Source organism: Thalassophryne amazonica, chromosome 3, assembly GCF_902500255.1.
Source record: "Thalassophryne amazonica chromosome 3, fThaAma1.1, whole genome shotgun sequence".
NCBI classification, from domain to species: Eukaryota; Metazoa; Chordata; class Actinopteri; order Batrachoidiformes; family Batrachoididae; genus Thalassophryne; species Thalassophryne amazonica.
The window spans coordinates 109,514-131,353 of NC_047105.1; the positions used below are offsets into that span (position 1 = coordinate 109,514).

Sequence of the window (21,840 nt, forward strand, 5' to 3'; positions counted from 1 at the left end):
TTAGTGATTGATCTCTGCTCCCCTCCACAGCATGTCTTTTTCCTGGTTCTCTCCCTCAGCCCCAACCAGTCCCAGCAGAAGACTGCCCCTCCCTGAGCCTGGTTCTGCTGGAGGTTTCTTCCTGTTAAAAGGGAGTTTTTCCTTCCCACTGTCGCCAAGTGCTTGCTCACAGGGGGTCGTTTTGACCTTTGCGGTTTTTACGTAATTATTGTATGGCCTTGCCTTACAATATAAAGCGCCTTTGGGCAACTGTTGGCGCTATATAAATAAAATTGAATTGAATTGAATTAATTAATGCTTCGATCTTAAATATGATCAATCTATCTTTATTAGTTAGCTATGTACCACAGGCTTTTAAGGTGGCAGTAAGCATTGAAAGCCGAGATAGACATGTCCTTATTCTCTGTGAAGCCCGTAAAATTTTCACCAAAAGCCAGATAGATTTTTCGAATGGTTTCCAGGTGCTTGTCTCTAACAGGTTCTGAAAAAATTCTGATGGAAAAAACTCCTTTTCATTCCACCATTTCCAGACAATGAAAATCCGACGAGGGGGCGGGACCACTCCTTCCCAAGGCGTGCTCACAGGCGAACGACATAATCAACAGGCGTGGAAAAACTCACGCATGTGCACGAGGGTTTAAGCTTGGCTGACGTAAAAACATATGAATGAAATCCATATAGTTTAAAAAAAAATAAAAAGGACCGTTACTTTATTGACAGACCTCGTATATATGTGTGTGTGTGTGTGTGTGTGTATATATGTATGTGTATATATATAAAAATATAAACGCAACACTTGTGGTTTTGCTCCCATTTTGTATGAGATGAACTCAAAGATCTAAAACTTTTTCAACATATACAATATCACCATTTCTCTTAAATATTGTTCACAAACCAGTCCAAATCTGTGATAGTGAGCACTTCTCCTTTGCTGAGATAATCCATCCCACCTCACAGGTGTGCCATATCAAGATGCTGATTAGACACCATGATTAGTGCACAGGTGTGCCTTAGACTGCCCACAATGAAAGGCCACTTTGAAAGGTGCAGTTTTATCACACAGCACAATGCCACAGATGTCGCAAGATTTGAGGGAGCGTGCAATTGGCATGCTGACAGCAGGAATGTCAACCAGAGCTGTTGCTCGTGTATTGAATGTTCATTTCTCTACCATAAGCCGTCTCCAAAGGCGTTTCAGAGAATTTGGCAGTACATCCAACCAGCCTCACAACCGCAGACCACGTGTAACCACACCAGCCCAGGACCTCCACATCCAGCATGTTCACCTCCAAGATCGTTTGAGACCAGCCACTCGGACAGCTGCTGGAACAATCGGTTTGCATAACCAAAGAATTTCTGCACAAACTGTCAGAAACTGTCTCAGGGAAGCTCATCTGCATGCTCGTCGTCCTCATCGGGGTCTCGACCTGACTCCAGTTTGTCGTCGTAACTGATTTGAGTGGGCAAATGCTCACATTCGCTGCCATTTGGCACGTTGGAGAGGTGTTCTCTTCACGGATGATGTGAAGGAGACGTGTTGCACTGCATGAGGCAAATGGTGGTCACACCAGATACTGACTGGTATCCCCCCCAATAAAACAAAACTGCACCTTTCAGAGTGGCCTTTTATTGTGGGCAGTCTAAGGCACACCTGTGCACTAATCATGGTGTCTAATCAGCATCTTGGTATGGCACACCTGTGAGGTGGGATGGATTAGGCCTCTACTGGTGGTTGGCTCTCACTGCGGTATTGTATCACTTCCTGTTCCGGAGCACAGCGGTGTTTTTCTGTATCTGTTAGCTGTTTAATCTGCGCAGTTAGATTGGTCTAGTTATCTAGATTACGATTTGTTTCCCAGTGTAATCTTTACGTGCCTTAACTAAAGCACTCCTTCTGCTGAATCACCTCTAAATTATTTACACATTATTCACTTTGCGTGTTTTTAGGAATCCGCTAGCTTAGCGTAGCTACTAGCTCTTAGCCGATTTAGCATGGCGGCTTCTCCTGTCTCTCCCACACTTTTCTGCTCTGGGTGTGAAATGTTTAGTTATTCCTCGGCCTCCTTTAGCAGTAATGGTACTTGTAATAAGTGTAGCTTATTCGTAGCTTTGGAGGCCAGGCTGGGCGAATTGGAGACTCGGCTCCGCACCGTGGAAAATTCTACAGCTAGCAAGGCCCCTGTAGTCGGTGCGGACCAAGGTAGCTTAGCCGCCGTTAGTTCCCCCCTGGCAGATCCCGAGCAGCCGGGAAAGCAGGCTGACTGGGTGACTGTGAGGAGGAAGCGTAGCCCTAAACAGAAGCCCCGTGTACACCGGCAACCCGTTCACATCTCTAACCGTTTTTCCCCACTCGACGACACACCCGCCGAGGATCAAACTCTGGTTATTGGCAACTCTGTTTTGAGAAATGTGAAGTTAGCGACACCAGCAACCATAGTCAATTGTCTTCCGGGGGCCAGAGCAGGCGACATTGAAGGAAATTTGAAACTGCTGGCTAAGGCTAAGCGTAAATTTGGTAAGATTGTAATTCACGTCGGCAGTAATGACACCCGGTTACGCCAATCGGAGGTCACTAAAATTAACATTAAATCGGTGTGTAACTTTGCAAAAACAATGTCGGACTCTGTAGTTTTCTCTGGACCCCTCCCCAATCGGACCGGGAGTGACATGTTTAGCCGCATGTTCTCCTTGAATTGCTGGCTGTCTGAGTGGTGTCCAAAAAATGAGGTGGGCTTCATAGATAATTGGCAAAGCTTCTGGGGAAAACCTGGTCTTGTTAGGAGAGACGGCATCCATCCCACTTTGGATGGAGCAGCTCTCATTTCTAGAAATCTGGCCAATTTTCTTAAATCCTCCAAACCGTGACTATCCAGGGTTGGGACCAGGAAGCAGAGTTGTAGTCTTACACACCTCTCTGCAGCTTCTCTCCCCCTGCCATCCCCTCATTACCCCATCCCCGTAGAGACAGTGCCTGCTCCCAGACTACCAATAACCAGCAAAAATCTATTTAAGCATAAAAATTCAAAAAGAAAAAATAATATAGCACCTTCAACTGCACCACAGACTAAAACAGTTAAATGTGGTCTATTAAACATTAGGTCTCTCTCTTCTAAGTCCCTGTTGGTAAATGATATAATAATTGATCAACATATTGATTTATTCTGCCTTACAGAAACCTGGTTACAGCAGGATGAATATGTTAGTTTAAATGAGTCAACACCCCCGAGTCACACTAACTGTCAGAATGCTCGTAGCACGGGCCGGGGTGGAGGATTAGCAGCAATCTTCCATTCCAGCTTATTAATTAATCCAAAACCCAGACAGAGCTTTAATTCATTTGAAAGCTTGACTCTTAGTCTTGTCCATCCAAATTGGAAGTCCCAAAAAACAGTTTTATTTGTTATTATCTATCGTTCACCTGGTCGTTACTGTGAGTTTCTCTGTGAATTTTCAGACCTTTTGTCTGACTTAGTGCTTAGCTCAGATAAGATAATTATAGTGGGCGATTTTAACATCCACACAGATGCTGAGAATGACAGCCTCAACACTGCATTTAATCTATTATTAGACTCTATTGGCTTTGCTCAAAAAGTAAATGAGTCCACCCACCACTTTAATCATATCTTAGATCTTGTTCTGACTTATGGTATGGAAATAGAAGACTTAACAGTATTCCCTGAAAACTCCCTTCTGTCTGATCATTTCTTAATAACATTTACATTTACTCTGATGGACTACCCAGCAGTGGGGAATAAGTTTCATTACACTAGAAGTCTTTCAGAAAGCGCTGTAACTAGGTTTAAGGATATGATTCCTTCTTTATGTTCTCTAATGCCATATACCAACACAGTGCAGAGTAGCTACCTAAACTCTGTAAGGGAGATAGAGTATCTCGTCAATAGTTTTACATCCTCATTGAAGACAACTTTGGATGCTGTAGCTCCTCTGAAAAAGAGAGCTTTAAATCAGAAGTGTCTGACTCCGTGGTATAACTCACAAACTCGTAGCTTAAAGCAGATAACCCGTAAGTTGGAGAGGAAATGGCGTCTCACTAATTTAGAAGATCTTCACTTAGCCTGGAAAAAGAGATTGAATTGATTGATTCAGTTTATTTTTCTTTTAATTGGAGCAAGACGTTGCGCGAAGCGTGTCGTCAGATTCTGAACCAGACAGTGAGGATTCTGATAATCAATCAATCAATTCAATCAATTTTATTTATATAGCGCCAAATCACAACAAACAGTTGCCCCAAGGCGCTTTATATTGTAAGGCAAGGCCATACAATAATTATGTAAAACCCCAACGGTCAAAACAACCCCCTGTGAGCAAGCACTTGGCGACAGTGGGAAGGAAAAACTCCCTTTTAACAGGAAGAATCCTCCAGCAGAACCAGGCTCAGGGAGGGGCAGTCTTCTGCTGGGACTGGTTGGGGCTGAGGGAGAGAACCAGGAAAAAGACATGCTGTGGAGGGGAGCAGAGATCAATCACTAATGATTAAATGCAGAGTGGTGCATACAGAGCAAAAAGAGAAAGAAACACTCAGTGCATCATGGGAACCCCCCAGCAGTCTAAGTCTATAGCAGCATAACTAAGGGATGGTTCAGGGTCACCTGATCCAGCCCTAACTATAAGCTTTAGCAAAAAGGAAAGTTTCTTAAAAGTAGAGAGGGTGTCTGTCTCCCTGATCTGAATTGGGAGCTGGTTCCACAGGAGAGGAACCTGAAAGCTGCAGGCTCTGCCTCCCATTCTACTCTTACAAACCCTAGGAACTACAAGTAAGCCTGCAGTCTGAGAGCGAAGCGCTCTATTGGGGTGATATGGTACTACGAGGTCCCTAAGATGGGACCTGATTATTCAAAACCTTATAAGTAAGAAAAATAATTTTAAATTCTATTCTAGAATTAACAGGAAGCCAATGAAGAGAGGCCAATATGGGTGAGATATGCTCTCTCCTTCTAGTCCCCGTTAGTACTCTAGCTGCAGCATTTTGAATTAACTTAAGGCTTTTCAGTTAATTCAAAATTAATAATGAAGGAGATGATCCCTCTGTTGTTCTGGACGACCAACCAGAGCATGTGGATCCACTGACATGTGCACAGATCTCCACAGTGGGTCGGCTCACACACTTCTGTTTGCAGTTTCTCCAGGACTCAGGCACTACGAGCTCCGTCCCAGCGCCGAGTCCTGGAACGCAGAGATGCAGACACACACTGCTCCAGCAGTGGCTCCTGGTGCATTTTGTTTAAAGCATTGAGCTCAACGTTAGCTTCAGTTTCATTTTGTTCCTCTTTCATTCCTTTTGCATTCTTGATTCGCAGGCTATTCGGTGATAAAGCTCGTTCATCCACCTTTTCTCAACGATTTGTGACTTTTTTTTACTTTTTTCCCTTCATTCAGGAATCATCATATGTCGTGTGACTGGGCCATTAGACCAGAGAATCGGTCCAGAGGCTTGGTTCAAATCCCATGCAGACCAAGCAATCACTAAGCGCCCTTGGCAAGGTCCTTAATATCCGAGTTGCTCTTGTGTGTAGTGAGCACCTTGTATGGCAGCACCATAATATATATATAGTTGCACTCAAAGGTTTATATACCCTGGCAGAATTTTTGATTTTTTGGCCATTTTTCAGAGAATATGAATGATAATGTTGTGTTGCCATCTGCTTATGGGGTTTTTATTAGTTTTGGTGTTTTGTCTATCCTCAGAGTCTGTTTTCCTGTTGCATGTCCAAGTCCTTTGTTTATAGCTGACCTGGTTCCTCTCCCATTGTGTCTTTGTCTGCATGTCTATCAGTGGTGGTTTTTGATACGGGCCATGCGGGCGTTGGAGAGACGGCACCGTGGAGACAGGACTTTAAAAAAATATCTCCACCGCAAAATGGTTTTCTTGTCACTGTATGTAGAATTGGCAAATTGCTGCCCCCTGCTTGCTGAAGCAATGAGATGGTGTAAGAAAGGGGAGGGGCGCACCACACGCGTAGGACAGTTCACCTCTGGGTTTCTCTAATGGGAGGGACAAGTGGGGGGGAGGTGGTTCATGGGCTAAAGTCAGTTACACCTCAGCTTTCTTCCAAATAACGCACATCTCACTGACAAAATTTTAAATATAGGCTTATAATTCCTGCACGTTTTTCTGAATTGTGTGAAATGTCCTGCCGCACACGGAGAGGATTCAGCTTTATTCTGAGCTGGGCGCGCCACATTTCTCATCATGCAGCAAACGAGGCAGGCAGCCAGTTTATTATTTATTTCATCATGGGTCGGAGGGGGGTGTTAGTGTTGTATTCTGTAATTGTGATCACTGAGTTTTTAAAATGCCTATTGCAAAGCATTTCTTTTTTTTTCGACATCGTGCAAGTTTTATAAGTCATAGGGTTAGATGCCCGAGCCACCTCAGCTGGCTCCTTTCGACGAGGAGGAGCAGCGGCTCGACTCCGAGCTCCTCACCCTATCTCTAAGGGAGCGCCCAGCAGCGTGCAGCGTGAGCTCACTTGGGTCAGGGGTTAAACCAGCGGTCTCCCTGGCGATCCCAAAGGCTTTATGTCAGCTGGTTGTACAGTCAGGTGGTCAGCTTGCTCGACCCCAGACCCTCTGAGTCTGGTCTGCTTGAGGGTTCTTCCTCAATATCAGAGGGAGTTTTCTCCTGTGTTCTTGCTCTGGGGGTTGGTAAGGTTAGCCCTTACTCATGTGAAGCGCCTTGAGGCAAGTTTGTTGTGATTTGGTGCTATATCAATAATATGAATTGAAACGTGAATGAAATGACCCAAAAAAGTCAACATGAGACAGATAACATCTATAATGTGATTTGGGATCAATGTGTTTCTCACCTCCTCGTTGACAATGTGCATCTGGAAGATTCCTGCTTTGAAGTATGAGAACATCCCACTGTCGAAAAAAAACTCTGAGAGAGCCAGATACACCATCCTGTCAAATTCTCTGATGACCGGATCGACCGCTGAGTTCACTAAAGTCCTGTTCTCATCTGCAATTTGAAAAAACATGCCCTAACACACAAAGGGATTAATATCACATCACACACTCAAACCGAACAGGAGACAATGTCAACTCTTACTCTGAAATGCATGTCAAGGCTCCTGGAGGTCACCACGGGGTCACTGAGCAGAGAATAGTCAATGCCGATGAACTGATCGACAGTCGTCCTCACAGGAATCGTCTCCAACATCGAATTAATTTGAACAAGAGCAGCGTGATGCAGAGCAGGACAGATCTGCACACAGACACCGAGAAGTGAGACAGACACACAGACTGCACAGGTCAGACAGAGAGACAGGCAGAACAATAGGGTGACAGAGACAGAACAACTGAGGTAGAAAAACTGAGACAGAGGGCGACATTAGGGTGGTCCCGAAAAATAAACTTTTTCAAGGTGCTGGGTTTTTTTTTTTTTTTTCCTTTCGAGGAACAAATAAATTGGGTGAAATTTCATAACAAAAATATGAACCACTGCCACCCAGGTCCTGTTTTTTGTGACGTAAGAGTGACATTTTGAGTTATGGTCTGGATACATTAGTTCATTAGTGGCAGATTTTGTTCCATCTGCCTCAAGTGGCATTTCTGAGGCATTCAACATCAACACGGACTTCCTCATCAAGGACCCTCACAATGGGAGGATGACTCGTCATTCAGTCGTCACAGCAGGTTCTGGATATCACTGCTCCTGTCAATGATTTTGCTGAGTGAGGAGCTGCACTTATCCAGGATTAAAATTAGGTCCTAAGGAAGGATGAACTGCAGCGCCACCTGCTGCAAGTTGCTGAGTGGCATCGACATCAGTTCCTGGAGACAGAACCAATCAGAACCAAACGCCCCTCGCCATGACTGTTTTTCACCAAATAGGTGGACAATGACATGTGATACTTTTTTATCTCTCCTGTACTCCTGTAGAGTCAGTTAAAGGAGAAAGGATTGTTGTTTCAATTTTTATTTTGTTTGTCAACAGGTACATTACTATTGTTGGTTTGTGCGAATATGCTCACTCATTGCAATTTTGGCCTGGTTGGCACAAACCGAGGCACAGTTTGCTCAGAGATCACATGGATGACACAAAATATTATTACGTCGTCTATGTCGCACCTGGAGGAAGCAACACTCATGGCAGCTGCGCTTCTCCCTCCAGTGCTCACAAACCGGCTTTGAATCTACCATGCAGTGTTCAGAGCCAAAGCCAGACTCTGCCACTCACCATGCACCTTTCAGCATAAGGGAAATGACAGGGCCGACGCTCTTTAGTAGCTTTGAGCACTGGCCACACCAACAGGCTGCTGTTCATCCAAGACAAAATCTCGAGCCGACAACTCCTGTGCGACACCAGAGTGCAACGGCATATCCTGCCAGCACCCAACCTCTACGTCTTGGCGGATGGAGTCAGCCCGCACCTCACAGCTACCAGCGGCACATACAGGACCCGGCACATCAACTTGTGCTTTGGAGGACAGACTTTTAACTGAAACTTCATCATGGCCAAGGTCGCCATTCCCCTCCTGGGTGCAGACTTTCTCTGTGTGTACAGACGGCTGGTGGACGTCAAAAAAACACTGTCTGATCAGCACCACCACCTTTTCTTCTTACAACTGCACCCCCCAGTGGCATGGGCTCCATCAGGTTGTCCAGTGTGTGGCTGCAGGCGGACGTTTTCCACCACCTGCTTAGTGAATTCACCGCTCTCACACAACCCATTTTCTCCATCCCGCTGGCGAGCATGAAGTAGAGCACAACATCACCACCGTGGGCCTGTAGGTGTATGCCCGTGCAAGACACCTCGACTCAGCCAAGCTCAGCATCGCCAAAACAGAGTTCCACAGCATGGAACGCCTCGGCATCATCCGCCGCTCCAACAGCCTGTGGGGGTCAGCCCTCCACATTGTGCTAAAACCCAGGGGCGAGTGGCGTCCATACCGTGACTACCACCGACTCAACGAAGTCACAATGTCAGACCGCTACCCCATGCCAAACTTACAGGAATTCTCTATGCACATGGTGGGTGCAACCATCTGCTCCAAGGTGGACCTTGTCCATGGATACCACCAGGTGCCGGTCTACCCACCATTCAGACTGCTGGGGGTTCCTGAGGATGCCTTGCAAGCTTAAAAATGCTGCCCAGTCTTTCCAGCACCTCATGAACTCCTACGTGACCTCTGTGCTAACCCTAACATCCCAGTCAGAGCACTTGTCCCACCTCCGGATACTTTTTGAGCGCCTCAACTGGCACGGAATGATAATCAACCTCGCAAAGTGCCAGTTTGGACTCATCACCATTGACTTCTTAGGGCACAGAGTCACAAAAGACGGCACTGAGCCCCTCCCATCTAAGGTGGAGGCATTGCTTGGCATCCCATGACCACCCACAGTGCGAGCCCTACAACAGTTTTTTGGGAAGGGTGAACTTTTATCACTGTTTCATCCCCAAAGCTGCTGCAGTCATGCGCCCCTTGTACGAGGCTCCTAAAGCTGATCAGACACTGTGCGATATTTTCAATCGTACTCTGCTCCATCTCAAACTGTGCGACAAAACCGCAGGGTGTAAAAGTTCAGCACGCATGATTTATGTTCTCACACTGTACGGCCCAATGCTCTGATGCAATCTGACTACTCACATTGTATGTCCAAAAACCACACGTCGGACTCATGTTTCCAGAAGCAAAACGTAAGCAGAAGCTTTTTTTCTTTTTCTTTTTTCAAACTTTATTTACATTTCTTATTTTTACAAAAACTCGGTGGGAGACATCAAAGTTTCCCCACCGCTAAGGCCGTCTCAGCTGTGAGGCAGAGACTGCTGGAGGATGTGTCTCTACTTGAAAGGACCAAACTCACACCAGACCACATCTGCCAACTCTTGGAGATCTGTCTTAACACCACGTATTTCCTGTTTAGGGGGAATTACTACAGGCAGATCCATGGTTGTGCGATGGGGTCTCCGGTATCCCCCATTGTGTCCAATCTGTACATGGAGCGAGTGGAGAAGACAGCCTTGACATCTTTCACGGGCATCTCTCCCAGTCACTGGTTCAGATATAAGCAACAGGAGGTTGAGGACTTTACAGAATACATCAACTCGGTGGAATCCAATATCAGGGTCACACGTGAGGATGCCAGAAACAATCATTTAGCCTTCTTGGATCTTAGTGATCGATCTCTGCTCCCCTCCACAGCATGTCTTTTTCATGGTTCTCTCCCTCAGCCCCAACCAGTCCCAGCAGAAGACTGCCCCTCCCTGAGCCTGGTTCTGCTGGAGGTTTCTTCCTGTTAAAAGGGAGTTTTTCCTTCCCACTGTAGCCAAGTGCTTGCTCACAGGGGGTCGTTTTGACCGTTGGGGTTTTACATAATTATTGTATGGCCTTGCCTTACAATATAAAGCGCCTTGGGGCAACTGTTTGTTGTGATTTGGCGCTATATAAAAAAATTGATTGATTGATTGATTGATTGGACTGTGATGTTACAATTGGAGAGAACAGGCAGCTCCAGACAGGGGATTACAGAAAACCCATTCGCACTGACCAATATCTGCTCTTTGGCTCAAACCACCCCCTTGAACACAAGCTCGGGGTGATCAGGACTCTTCAACACAGAGCCCTACAGGTGCCCACAACTGCAGAGGGAAGGGTTAAAGAACAACAACTTGTCCGGAAAGCCCTCACAGTATGTGGGTACCCACGATGGTCTTTGGACAAAGTGCAGAAGTCCCAGAGAACAAAGAGACCAAATAGACAGGAGACGGAGACAAGAAGAAGAGGAGTGTCTCTCCCTTATTTAGCAGGGGTAGGGGAAAAACTACAGAGGATCTTCAGACAGCACAAAATCCCAGTTTACTTTAAACCGGTTAACACCTTGAGACAGAAATTAGTTCACCCTAAGGACAGGATCCCTAGTTACAAACAGAGCAATGTAGTGTATTTTATCAGATATCAGGAAAACTGTAACAAACACTACATAGGTGAGACTAAGCAACCTTTACACAAAAGGCTATACCAGCACTGCAGAGAGGGCGCCAGTGGACCTCAGTCTGCAGTTCATCTCAGTTGAAACCCAGCCTTAACAAGGGAGGGGGTCTGAGACATGCTTTGTCTCATATTTACAATGGGGTACTCAGGTCAAAGCAGTTTCAGTCTTTTGTTCATGGTAATGACTCATTCACGTCATCAGGAGAGTCGTCAAGGGAGCCATCAGGAGAGGGTCCGTTCCATCATTAGGAGGGACAGCTGCCCTGTCATCAGGAGGGTGCTAATTAGAGCACAATAGGTGCTAATTAGAGCTATTGTTTAGTCACTAGCTTATAGCAGTCTGCCTCTCGCTAGGAGGGGTCTGGTTAGGTTTAAAACTCCAGCTTTTGTGGCTTCTGTTTATTCTTCTCTACAAGAGTCAACACAGAGGTCAGACTACCAAAGCAAGAATTTGAGCTAAGGAAGCTTCTGCGATTTGAAGCAAAACGTCCTCACATCAAGCAAACCAGTCCAGTCGAAGATTCAAGCTTCTCTACTATGGAAACCACCTGGACAACTGAGAGCCAACACAGAAACAATGCCAAACAAAAGTTTTCAAGTGCCATTCGCAAAGCTTTTATTTCCTTTATGTAGAGTTGCAGACTGTCTGCAGCCGAAGAATGTTTATTTGACATGGCTGCTCTTTTGTCCACCTCGGACACACCCTCGTGGATGTCAAGCCGGGCCAGGAGTATTTAAGATGTGTGCCTGAAAAGCGAGGTTTCAGTATTGTACTTTTCTGTGATTAAAGTACATGCTCTGCATGTTTGATTGTAGACCTCATCTCCTTTTATTGTTTCCAATTCATTTTCTATATCACATTTTTATTTTGGGCATACTGTAGAGGACCACCCTAGGGCGACAGAGACAGAACAACCGAGGCAGAGGGCGACAGAGACAGAACAACCGAGGCAGAGGGCGACAGAGACGGAACAACCGAGGCAGAGGGCGACAGAGACGGAACAACCGAGGCAGAGGGCGACAGAGACGGAACAACCGAGGCAGAGGGCGACAGAGACGGAACAACCGACGCAGAGGGTGACAGAGACGGAACAACCGAGGCAGAGGGCGACAGAGACGGAACAACCGAGGCAGAGGGCGACAGAGACGGAACAACCGAGGCAGAGGGTGACAGAGACGGAACCACCGAGGCAGAGGGCAACAGAGACAGAACCACCGAGGCAGAGGGCGACACAGACGGAACAAGTAGGCAGAGGGCGACAGAGACATAACAACCGAAGCAGAGAGTGACATACATGGAACAAGCAGCCAGAGGGCAACAGAGACAGAACAATCAAGGCAGAGGGTGACAGACATGGAACAAGCGAAGCAGAGGGCGACAGACATGGAACAAGCAGGCAGAGGGCAACAGACATGGAACAAGTAGGCAGAGGGCGACAGAGACAGAACAACTGAGGCAGAGGGCGACATACACGGAACAAGCAGGCAGAGGGCGACAGAGACAGAACAACTGAGGCAGAGGGCGACATACACGAAACAAGCAGGCACAGGGCAACAGAGACAGAACAAGCGAAGCAGAGGGCGACAGACACGGAACAAGCAGGCAGAGGGGGACAGAGACAGAACAACCGAGGCAGAGGGCGACATACATGGAACAAGCAGGCAGAGGGCGACAGAGACAGAACAACCGAGACAAGAGAGCAACCGACGCAGAGGGTGACAGAGACAAACAAGCAGGCAGAGGGCGACAAAGACAGAACAAATGAGACAGAACAACCAAGGCGGAGGGCAACAAAGACAGAACAACTGAAGCAGAGGGCGACAGACACGGAACAAGCAGGCAGAGGGCGACAGAGACAGAACAACCAAGGTAGAGGGCGACAGAGACAGAACAACCGAAACAAGAGAGCAACCGAGGCAGAGGGTGACAGAGACAAACAAGCAGGCAGAGGGCGACAAAGACAGAACAAATGAGACAGAACAACCAAGGCGGAGGGCGACAAAGACAGAACAAACGAGACAGAACAACCGAGGCAGACAGCGACATACACGGAACAAGTAGGCAGAGGGCGACAGAGACAGAACAATTGAGGCAGAGGGCGACAGAGACAGAACAACCAAGACAGAGAGGGACATACATGGAACAAGCAGGCAGAGGGCAACAGAGACAGAACAACCAAGGCAGAGGGTGACAGAGACGGAACAACCGAGGCAGAGGGCGACAGAGACGGAACAACCGAGGCAGAGGGCGACAGAGACAGAACAACCGAGGCAGAGGGCGACAGAGACAGAATTATCAAGGCAGAGGGCGACAGACACAGAACAGCTGAAACAGAGGGTGACAGAGACAGAACAACTCAGGCAGAAGGCGGCAGAGACAGAACAACTGAAACAGAGGGCGACAGAGACGTAACAACCAAGACAGCTCAACCAAGGCAGAGGGCAACAGAGATAGAATGATACAGGCAGACCTTCTGGTTGAGAAGAAATCGCATGCCTGTCGTCACGTATGTTGATAGAAAACCATAAACCTTCCTGAAAAACATAAACAACATGTCAATGGAATAATGTTAACCATATTAATATTTAATCCATTCATTAATTTTAAGTCACTTATCTATGTCTGGTTTGTGTTGGCAGCAGACCAGCCTGCTCGACCCACACTTCCCTATGCTCGGCCAAGTTTCTAACTCCTGGTCTGCCCTGGAGCCTACTCACAGTTGGACATGCCTGGAAGACCACCCTAGGAAACAACCAGGGGGCACCCTCACCGGATGCTCAAAGGAGAGTCCACAGGAGAGCTGCCTCCATACTCAGAGACTCCACCCACCTACAACACTGACTGTTCACACTTCTATCCTCAGGCCAGAGGTACAACAGTGTGAAATGCAAAACATCAAGACTAAAATGCTCTTTCTTCCCGTCTGCCATCAGACTTCTGTACAGTTGACAGGAATTGCAACCATGGACTACCTCATCATTGTACATTTTGTACACATTTGCATTTTGCACAACTGTGTTTCAAATTCCATTGTAGGTAACATATCAGCTATTTTTGCCATTGAATTTTTTACTTACTGTATTTTCTTCATTTGTTTTTTTTTTTTACTATTTATATATAAATTGGCACCAGTGTGGACAGCAAAGTAAGAATTTAACTGCACAGTGAAACTTCTTCTTGCTGTATATGACAATAAACACTCTGAATCTTTGAATTTTGAATCTTGAAACCACCTCAGTTGATGCCTTTCAATGTGAAGAAGCAGCAGCTCTACTAAGACTTCCTCCCAGCTATTTGACCTTATCACCCTGTCCCAGAGTGTAAGCCAGATACCTAACAGAGGAATTTTTCTCTCATTTCCTTTCCCCAGTTTGAATTTGTGACCTTGTGTTTTCAGTCATTACCCAAAGTTCATGACCATAGACAAGAACAGGACCATAAATCAACTGTTAAATCCAGAGTCTCGCCTTCTGGGTCAGTTCTTTCTTCACCACAACAGCAAAACCACTCTTTATCCCCCGTGCATGACCCCAAGATACTTTAACTCCCCCCTTGGGGCAATAACTCTCCCCTGACCCAAAGGGGACAGTCCACCCTTTTCTGACAGTGGACATGGGCTCAGATTTGGAGGTGCTGATTCTCATTCCAGTTGCTTCACACTCTGCCTCAAACCTGTGCAGTGAATATCGGAGGTCCCAGTCTGATTAAGCCAACAGAACCACATCATTAATAGCAAACTTTTGTACTTAGATACAGAATTGAGTATTATACAGCAGTTTTTGCTGTTTCGCCAAGTGCTTGCTCACAGGGGGTCGTTTTGACCGTTGGGGTTTTTACGTAATTATTGTATGGCCTTGCCTTACAATATAAAGCGCTTTGGGGCAACTGTTTGTTGTGATTTGGCGCTATATAAATAAAAATGATTGATTGATTGATTGATTGACCATAAAATTTTATTACAGAGATTAGAGCATGCCATAGGTATTAAAGGCACTGCGCTGCGGTGGTTTGAATCATATTTATCTAACAGATTACAATTTGTTCATGTAAATGGGGAATCTTCTTCACAGACTAAGGTTAATTATGGAGTTCCACAAGGTTCTGTGCTAGGACCAATTTTATTCACTTTATACATGCTTCCCTTAGGCAGTATTATTAGACAGCATTGCTTAAATTTTCATTGTTACGCAGATGATACCCAGCTTTATCTATCCATGAAGCCAGAGGACACACACCAATTAGCTAAACTGCAGGATTGTCTTACAGACATAAAGACATGGATGACCTCTAATTTCCTGCTTTTAAACTCAGATAAAACTGAAGTTATTGTACTTGGCCCCACAAATCTTAGAAACATGGTGTCTAACCACATCCTTACTCTGGATGGCATTACCCTGACCTCTAGTAATACTGTGAGAAATCTTGGAGTCATTTTTGATCAGGATATGTCATTCAATGCGCATATTAAACAAATATGTAGGACTGCTTTTTTGCATTTGTGCAATATCTCTAAAATTAGAAAGGTCTTGTCTCAGAGTGATGCTGAAAAACTAATTCATGCATTTATTTCCTCTAGGCTGGACTATTGTAATTCATTATTATCAGGTTGTCCTAAAAGTTCCCTAAAAAGCCTTCAGTCAGTTCAGAATGCTGCAGCTAGAGTACTGACGGGGACTAGCAGGAGAGAGCATATCTCACCCGTGTTGGCCTCCCTTCATTGGCTTCCTGTTAATGCTAGAATAGAATTTAAAATTCTTCTTCTTACTTATAAGGTTTTGAATAATCAGGTCCCATCTTATCTTAGGGACCTCGTAGTACCATATTACCCCATTAGAGCGCTTCGCTCTCAGACTGCGGGCTTACTTGTAGTTCCTAGGGTTTGTAAGAGTAGAATGGGAGGCAGAGCCTTCAGCTTTCAGGCTCCTCTCCTGTGGAACCAGCTCCCAATTCAGATCAGGGAGACAGATACCCTCTCTACTTTTAAGATTAGGCTTAAAACTTTCCTTTTCGCTAAGGCTTATAGTTAGGGCTGGATCGGGTGACCCTGGACCATCCCTTGGTTATGTTGCTTTAGACGTAGACTGTGTTTCATAATTATTGTATGGCCTTGCCTTGCAATGTGGAGCGCCTTGGGGCAACTGTTTGTTGTGATTTGGCGCTATACAAGAAAAAAGTTGATTGATTGATTGATTGATGAGTGATAATTTATTAAATCTTAATGAATCCAAGTCAGAGATTATCCTGTTTGGAGGAAACACTTCTACAGGCTGCTCTACTGATATCCTGGGCCCTGAGTTCCAACATTCAGTCCTGTGTGAGCAGTGTTGTATAGCAACAAAGTAAAAATACTTCACTAGTGTACTTAAGTACGGTTTGGGAGACTTTGTACTTTACATGAGTTTTTTTTTAATTCAGCTTACTTTCACTTTCACTTCACTACATTTCCGACCTTAATTGCATACTTCTACTCAAATACATTTTCTATGCGCCATGCCGTTACTCATTACAAAAAAAAACAAAAAAAAACACACACACAAAAAAAGTTGTGTTTTCACCCAGAGACACCACTGATTACTAGTGACTGCAACAAAGTCAGGCCGATTTGTCATGAGGCATGTCCGATAGGCTTTTTTGCAGTTGTGCACTTGTTTGTCAGGAAAATGATAATTTCTCTACATTGATTACAGACCTGCAGCGGGTCTGTAATCAACTTTTCTGCAGCGCGGCTTTGCTTTGAACCTTGAACCAATCGAAGTAGTGATTCGCAGATCGAAGTAGTGATTCGATCTACGATTCGTGGATTCATTATTTCACTTTATCCTATCGTGAAGAGCATATGTCTGTGAGGAATCTTTAATATTTTTATGTTAAACAGACCTGTTATGGTCTTCTGAAACAGTTGATAGATGTATTTTATAACTTAAAAACGGGACCGATGCTAACGTGTTAGCATGTCTATGGCATTTTCAATGTTAAAGTTAGCATTAAGTTGTCTGCATCAGCACGTTTGTGTTTTGTTTTCTGTATAATTAATGGCTCAGCGTTCATTGTTGTATATGAGTGAAATTGTAATTTTTTTAATTTATTTTTATTCATATATTAATAATAATAGTCTACAAAACAGACAATAATAGTCAATAATAATAGACTAATAATGTTACAATTTTAGAGAAAGAGACAAAAAGAACCTAATGAAACAAAACACTGCGGGATCTCTGCTGTGTGCACTGTGTTTTGTGTTGTTTGTGTGCATTTTTGAAACACTTGCCACATTTAAATATGATCATGAAGACCTCCTGGGGATTCGGGACAACTCTCGTGTACTCTCAGGCATTTGTTGTGAACTGAGATGTGCGGATTTTAACATCTGCCCCACGCGGCCATGAATGGAGCTATGGCTAAAAACCTGGGAGGAGACACTGCGGCGCTCCGCCTACACCTGGACTACACATCGGGGATATTTCAGTACGCCGGAGGCGTAGACATCGGGGGAAATGAGGAGGGCTGCTTGTTAAGCTCCGTCACCATTCTTCACGAACCCCTCTGCCATCACTGTATTTGGCTAACGTGCAGTCTCTGTCAAACAAGGCCGACGACTTGCTAAGCCGCATCCATACCCAGCGCGAGGCCCGGGATTGCACTGTCTTTGTCTGACGGAGACCTGGCTCCACAGCAACATACCCGATTCCGCCTTCCAACCACCGGGATTCTCTGTTCACCGCTTAAACAAAGTGAGGGAACAAACGGGGAAGCCCAAAGGAGGAGGTGTGTGCTTTCTCATTAATAAGCGGTGGTGTACGGATAATACTGTCGTTAACAGTACTTGTAACGCTAACCTGGAGTGTGTTGTGGTGAAGTGCCATCCTTTCTATCTCCCCCGGGAGTTTACGGTGATGTTTCTTTGCGCCGTTTACATCCATCCGGGGCGGACTCTACGGCGGCCCTTGGAGACTTATGTAATATTTTGGACACGTACGAGAACTCTCATCCTGATGCTGTGATCAATCAATCAATCAATCAATTTTTTTATATAGCGCCAAATCACAACAAACAGTTGCCCCAAGGCGCTTTATATTGTAAGGCAAGGCCATACAATAATTATGTAAAACCCCAACGGTCAAAACGACCCCCTGTGAGCAAGCACTTGGCTACAGTGGGAAGGAAAAACTCCCTTTTAACAGGAAGAAACCTCCAGCAGAACCAGGCTCAGGGAGGGGCAGTCTTCTGCTGGGACTGGTTGGGGCTGAGGGAGAGAACCAGGAAAAAGACATGCTGTGGAGGGGAGCAGAGATCGATCACTAATGATTAAATGCAGAGTGGTGCATACAGAGCAAAAAGAGAAAGAAACACTCAGTGCATCATGGGAACCCCCCAGCAGTCTACGTCTATAGCAGCATAACTAAGGGATGGTTCAGGGTCACCTGATCCAGCCCTAACTATAAGCTTTAGCAAAAAGGAAAGTTTTAAGCCTAATCTTAAAAGTAGAGAGGGTGTCTGTCTCCCTGATCTGAATTGGGAGCTGGTTCCACAGGAGAGGAGCCTGAAAGCTGAAGGCTCTGCCTCCCATTCTACTCTTACAAACCCTAGGAACTACAAGTAAGCCTGCAGTCTGAGAGCGAAGCGCTCTATTGGGGTGATATGGTACTACGAGGTCCCTAAGATAAGATGGGACCTGATTATTCAAAACCTTATAAGTAAGAAGAAGAATTTTAAATTCTATTCTAGAATTAACAGGAAGCCAATGAAGAGAGGCCAATATGGGTGAGATATGCTCTCTCCTTCTAGTCCCCGTCAGTACTCTAGCTGCAGCATTTTGAATTAACTGAAGGCTTTTTAGGGAACTTTTAGGACAACCTGATAATAATGAATTACAATAGTCCAGCCTAGAGGAAATAAATGCATGAATTAGTTTTTCAGCATCACTCCGAGACAAGACCTTTCTGATTTTAGAGATATTGCGTAAATGCAAAAAAGCAGTCCTACATTTTTGTTTAATATGCGCTTTGAATGACATATCCTGATCAAAAATGACTCCAAGATTTCTCACAGTATTACTAGAGGTCAGGGTAATGCCATCCACAGTAAGGATCTGGTTAGACACCATGTTTCTAAGATCTGTGGGGCCAAGTACAATAACTTCAGTTTTATCTGAGTTTAAAAGCAGGAAATTAGAGGTCATCCATGTCTTTATGTCTGTAAGTCAATCCTGCAGTTTAGCTAATTGGTGTGTGTCCTCTGGCTTCATGGATAGATAAAGCTGGGTATCATCTGCGTAACAATGAAAATTTAAGCAATACCGTCTAATAATACTGCCTAAGGGAAGCATGTATAAAGTGAATAAAATTGGTCCTAGCACAGAACCTTGTGGAACTCCATAATTAACTTTAGTCTGTGAAGAAGATTCCCCATTTACATGAACAAATTATAATCTATTAGACAAATATGATTCAAACCACCGCAGCGCAGTGCCTTTAATACCTATGGCATGCTCTAATCTCTGTAATAAAATTTTATGGTCAACAGTATCAAAAGCAGCACTGAGGTCTAACAGAACAAGCACAGAGATGAGTCCACTGTCCGAGGCCATAAGAAGATCATTTGTAACCTTCACTAATGCTGTTTCTGTACTATGATGAATTCTAAAACCTGACTGAAACTCTTCAAATAGACCATTCCTCTGCAGATGATCAGTTAGCTGTTTTACAACTACCCTTTCAAGAATTTTTGAGAGAAAAGGAAGGTTGGAGATTGGCCTATAATTAGCTAAGATAGCTGGGTCAAGTGATGGCTTTTTAAGTAATGGTTTAATTACTTCCACCTTAAAAGCCTGTGGTACATAGCCAACTAACAAAGATAGATTGATCATATTTAAGATCGAAGCATTAAATAATGGTAGGGCTTCCTTGAGCAGCCTGGTAGGAATGGGGTCTAATAAACATGTTGATGGTTTGGATGAAGTAACTAATGAAAATAACTCAGACAGAACAATCGGAGAGAAAGAGTCTAACCAAATACCGGCATCACTGAAAGCAGCCAAAGATAACGATACGTCTTTGGGATGGTTATGAGTAATTTTTTCTCTAATAGTTAAAATTTTGTTAGCAAAGAAAGTCATGAAGTCATTACTAGTTAAAGTTAATGGAATACTCAGCTCAATAGAGCTCTGACTCTGTCAGTCTGGCTACAGTGCTGAAAAGAAACCTGGGGTTGTTCTTATTTTCTTCAATTAGTGATGAGTAGAAAGATGTCCTAGCTTTACGGAGGGCTTTTTTATAGAGCAACAGACTCTTTTTCCAGGCTAAGTGAAGATCTTCTAAGTTAGTGAGACGCCATTTCCTCTCCAACTTACGGGTTATCTGCTTTAAGCTACGAGTTATACCACGGAGTCAGGCACTTCTGATTTAAAGCTCTCTTTTTTAGAGGAGCTACAGCATCCAAAGTTGTCTTCAATGAGGATGTAAAACTATTGACGAGATACTCTATCTCCCTTACAGAGTTTAGGTAGCTACTCTGCACTGTGTTGGTATATGGCATTAGAGAACATAAAGAAGGAATCATATCATTAAACCTAGTTACAGCGCTTTCTGAAAGACTTCTAGTGTAATGAAACTTATTCCCCACTGCTGGGTAGTCCATCAGAGTAAATGTAAATGTTATTAAGAAATGATCAGACAGAAGGGAGTTTTCAGGGAATACTGTTAAGTCTTCTATTTCCATGGCAGCAGGAGACTTTAACAGATGTAACTTGAAGTCTGTGCGTCCTAACTAACTGCACGTAAAGCAATCGACCAGAGGCGTACGTATCTTAGACCACTGCTATAGTAATGTGAAGTCTGCTTTCAGGTCTAGTTTAAGATCGGCTTTTGGTAAATCCGATCACTCCTCTATTTGTCTTCTTCCTACATACATGCAGAGGAGCAAACAAATTAAGCCACAAACACATATCGTGCAGTGATGGAATGAGGACAGTGAAATGAAACTCCAAGGCTGTTTTGATGCCACGGATTGGACTGTTTTTAAGTCAGAGAATTTAGATGAATATTGTGTTGCTTTAACGGGATATATTCAATTTTGGATTGACTGCTGTGTGCCAAAGAAAGTAGTTAAGCGTCACCCTAGTCAAAATCCATGGTTTAATTTGGATGTTAAGATGAAATTGAAAGAGCGCTCAGTAGCTTTCAATTCGGGTGACGCTGCTGCATATAAGCGGGCCCGATATGCAGTGGAGCGCTCTATAAGGGTAGCTAAACGCTCTTATGGACATAAAATTGAAACTTTTTTAAAGAGAACGACCCAAAACGTATGTGGGAGGGTCTAAATAAGGTCACCTCATCTAAACCCAGGAGAGAGACTATCTCTGATTTTGAACTCTCTCTACCTAATGTGTTGAACCGGTTTTATTGTCGCTTTGAAACTGGGAACGGGGAGACATTTTCGTTTCCAGAATTCACGGATGAGAACTATCTTATTTTTCATCAGGAGGATGTCCAAAGGTTCCTCAAAAGGATAAATGTGAGGAAGGCCAGTGGGCCGGATGGAATCCCCCCTCGCGTCCTTAAACTCTGTTCAGAACAACTTGCTCCAGTTCTAACAGATTTATTCAACTTGTCACTGAGGCGCTGCACTGTTCCACTTGCCTTCAAAAGGTCAACTATTATCCCAGTGCCAAAGAAGTCACCAGTGTCTTGTCTCGATGACTATCGACCAGTGGCTTTGACTTCAGTTTTAATGAAGTGTTTTGAGCGCTTGGTGCTGAACTATATGAAAGACCAGATTCCGGTGGCTGTTGACCCACTTCAGTTTGCTTATAGACAAAACAGGAGTGTGGAGGACGCCATTGCCTTTGCCCTGAACTCTGTATACAAGCATTTGGACAAAAGG

General features: G+C 44.6%; 1 protein-coding gene across 1 annotated transcript in view; it reads right to left on the reverse strand.

Moving 5' to 3' along the window:
* Positions 1-21,840, reverse strand: part of pltp (phospholipid transfer protein) — a gene marked incomplete at its 3' end in the record, with an annotated part of 232,039 nt that overhangs the window by 107,027 nt on the left and 103,172 nt on the right. Inside the window, exons 6-8 of the mRNA XM_034167241.1 lie at positions 13,430-13,493; positions 7,073-7,228; positions 6,828-7,004 (exon numbers count right to left, since the gene is read on the reverse strand). Of these exons, the coding sequence (XP_034023132.1) occupies positions 6,828-7,004; positions 7,073-7,228; positions 13,430-13,493 (397 nt within the window). The remainder of the gene's footprint in view (positions 1-6,827; positions 7,005-7,072; positions 7,229-13,429; positions 13,494-21,840) is intronic.